Genomic DNA, 1,326 nt, shown 5'->3' with positions numbered 1-1,326 from the left:
TTGGGCAGAAGGACCCTGGTTTAGTCCACTTGCACCCATTGCCATATTGGGAGAAGTCAACCCAGCCTGTGCCATGGGGCTTTTCACCATGCTGTTTAACATTCCCATTCCAGGACTATTTTGTTGGGTTTGGCTGGCCATGCCCTGGCCAGGGCCACCAACCCCCATATTGAGATTTGGGGAGCTACCAGCCCGTAAAAGTTCAGACAGCTGCTTGTGTTTAGAGGCAGCATCTTGTGCCAGGCCAAGGCTGGTCTGCAGCTGATTAATGTCACCACCATTGGTGAGTCCCAGTTCTGTGGAGCTGATCAGTTCATCTGGCAAGTCATGTTCCAGATCAAAGAGCGATCCAAAATCTGAAAAACAGAGCAGATTTCATATGAGGTCAGAGTAATCAACAGTGTCTCGAAGGAAAATCTTGTTATTTGCTTTCTACTTTTTTATTTAAACTAACTAGCAAAACTTGACTTTTGATGTTTGAGCAAAATTCTCCTATCAGTCATTTCTGAAAACTATCCAATTTGTCAGGAGAAAAGTAATTTCTACACTTTACAAAGTCTCAAGTAGAGAGGACCAACCTACTTCACTGTTCTACAGTTATTATAAAGAATTAGTAGGCTGATGGGAAAGCACTGTCTTTATGATTTTTAACTTTCACTGAACTGTCACTTTTTTGAACAGCCATAACTAATACAGCAATATAGTCTCAAAAATATTTACAATTTATAAAATAATAAATAGAGGTTTGGCTGGGGGTTTTTGGTTGGTTGGCTGGCTTGGGTTTTTTAGGGGTTTTTTGTTGGGGTTTTTGATTCTTCCACATCCAGTCATGACCAGCACTGAATCGCCAGATTTCACTGAACTTCACTGGACAGCCACTATCTTCCCACAACACTGTCAGAAAACAAACAAAGTAACCCTCCTGGCCACAAAGCTGTGAGAAAACACTAGGATGAAAAATACAATTCCCATCTCAAGAGCCCATGCAAAGCAATCCCCAAGGTAACCAAGTGGAGAAATATTACTATTTGGAATCTATTGATACAAGAATATCACATAGTACCCAGAATAGATTTGCTCAAGGCAACAAGTTGTTCATATGTCTGTAGAAGCAGTACACATCTTGGTCTGTATATTACATCTATGGTAGTTGAACCAAAAATAACTTGGAAATCCTATGGTTTCTGAAATGCATTGATAACAACTTGCCTCTCCAAGTGAGAGAGGAGCCAGCGAGGAGAAGTGCTGTGCTGGACCTTGTTCTCACCAACAAGGAAGAGCTGGTGAGGAATGTGAAGCTTGAGAGCAGCCTTGGCTGCAGCGACC

The 1,326-nt window shown here is 41.9% G+C and overlaps 1 protein-coding gene across 1 annotated transcript in view; it reads right to left on the bottom strand.

Annotated features, from left to right (window-relative positions):
* The window catches only part of LOC103811749 (histone acetyltransferase p300-like), a gene marked incomplete at its 5' end in the record, with an annotated part of 2,035 nt that extends 1,679 nt beyond the window's left edge, over nt 1-356 (bottom strand). The window contains one exon of the mRNA XM_009084740.1: nt 1-356. This exon is cut by the window's left edge and continues 291 nt beyond it. Coding sequence (XP_009082988.1) covers nt 1-356 — 356 coding nt within the window.
* Between the last annotated feature and the right edge of the window lie 970 nt (nt 357-1,326).

The sequence above is a fragment of the Acanthisitta chloris genome, unplaced genomic scaffold (assembly GCF_000695815.1).
Source record: "Acanthisitta chloris isolate BGI_N310 unplaced genomic scaffold, ASM69581v1 scaffold6331, whole genome shotgun sequence".
Classification (NCBI taxonomy): Eukaryota; Metazoa; Chordata; class Aves; order Passeriformes; family Acanthisittidae; genus Acanthisitta; species Acanthisitta chloris.
Note: the sequence above shows the minus strand (reverse complement) of the source record. Positions and strands in the feature narration are given on the sequence as shown.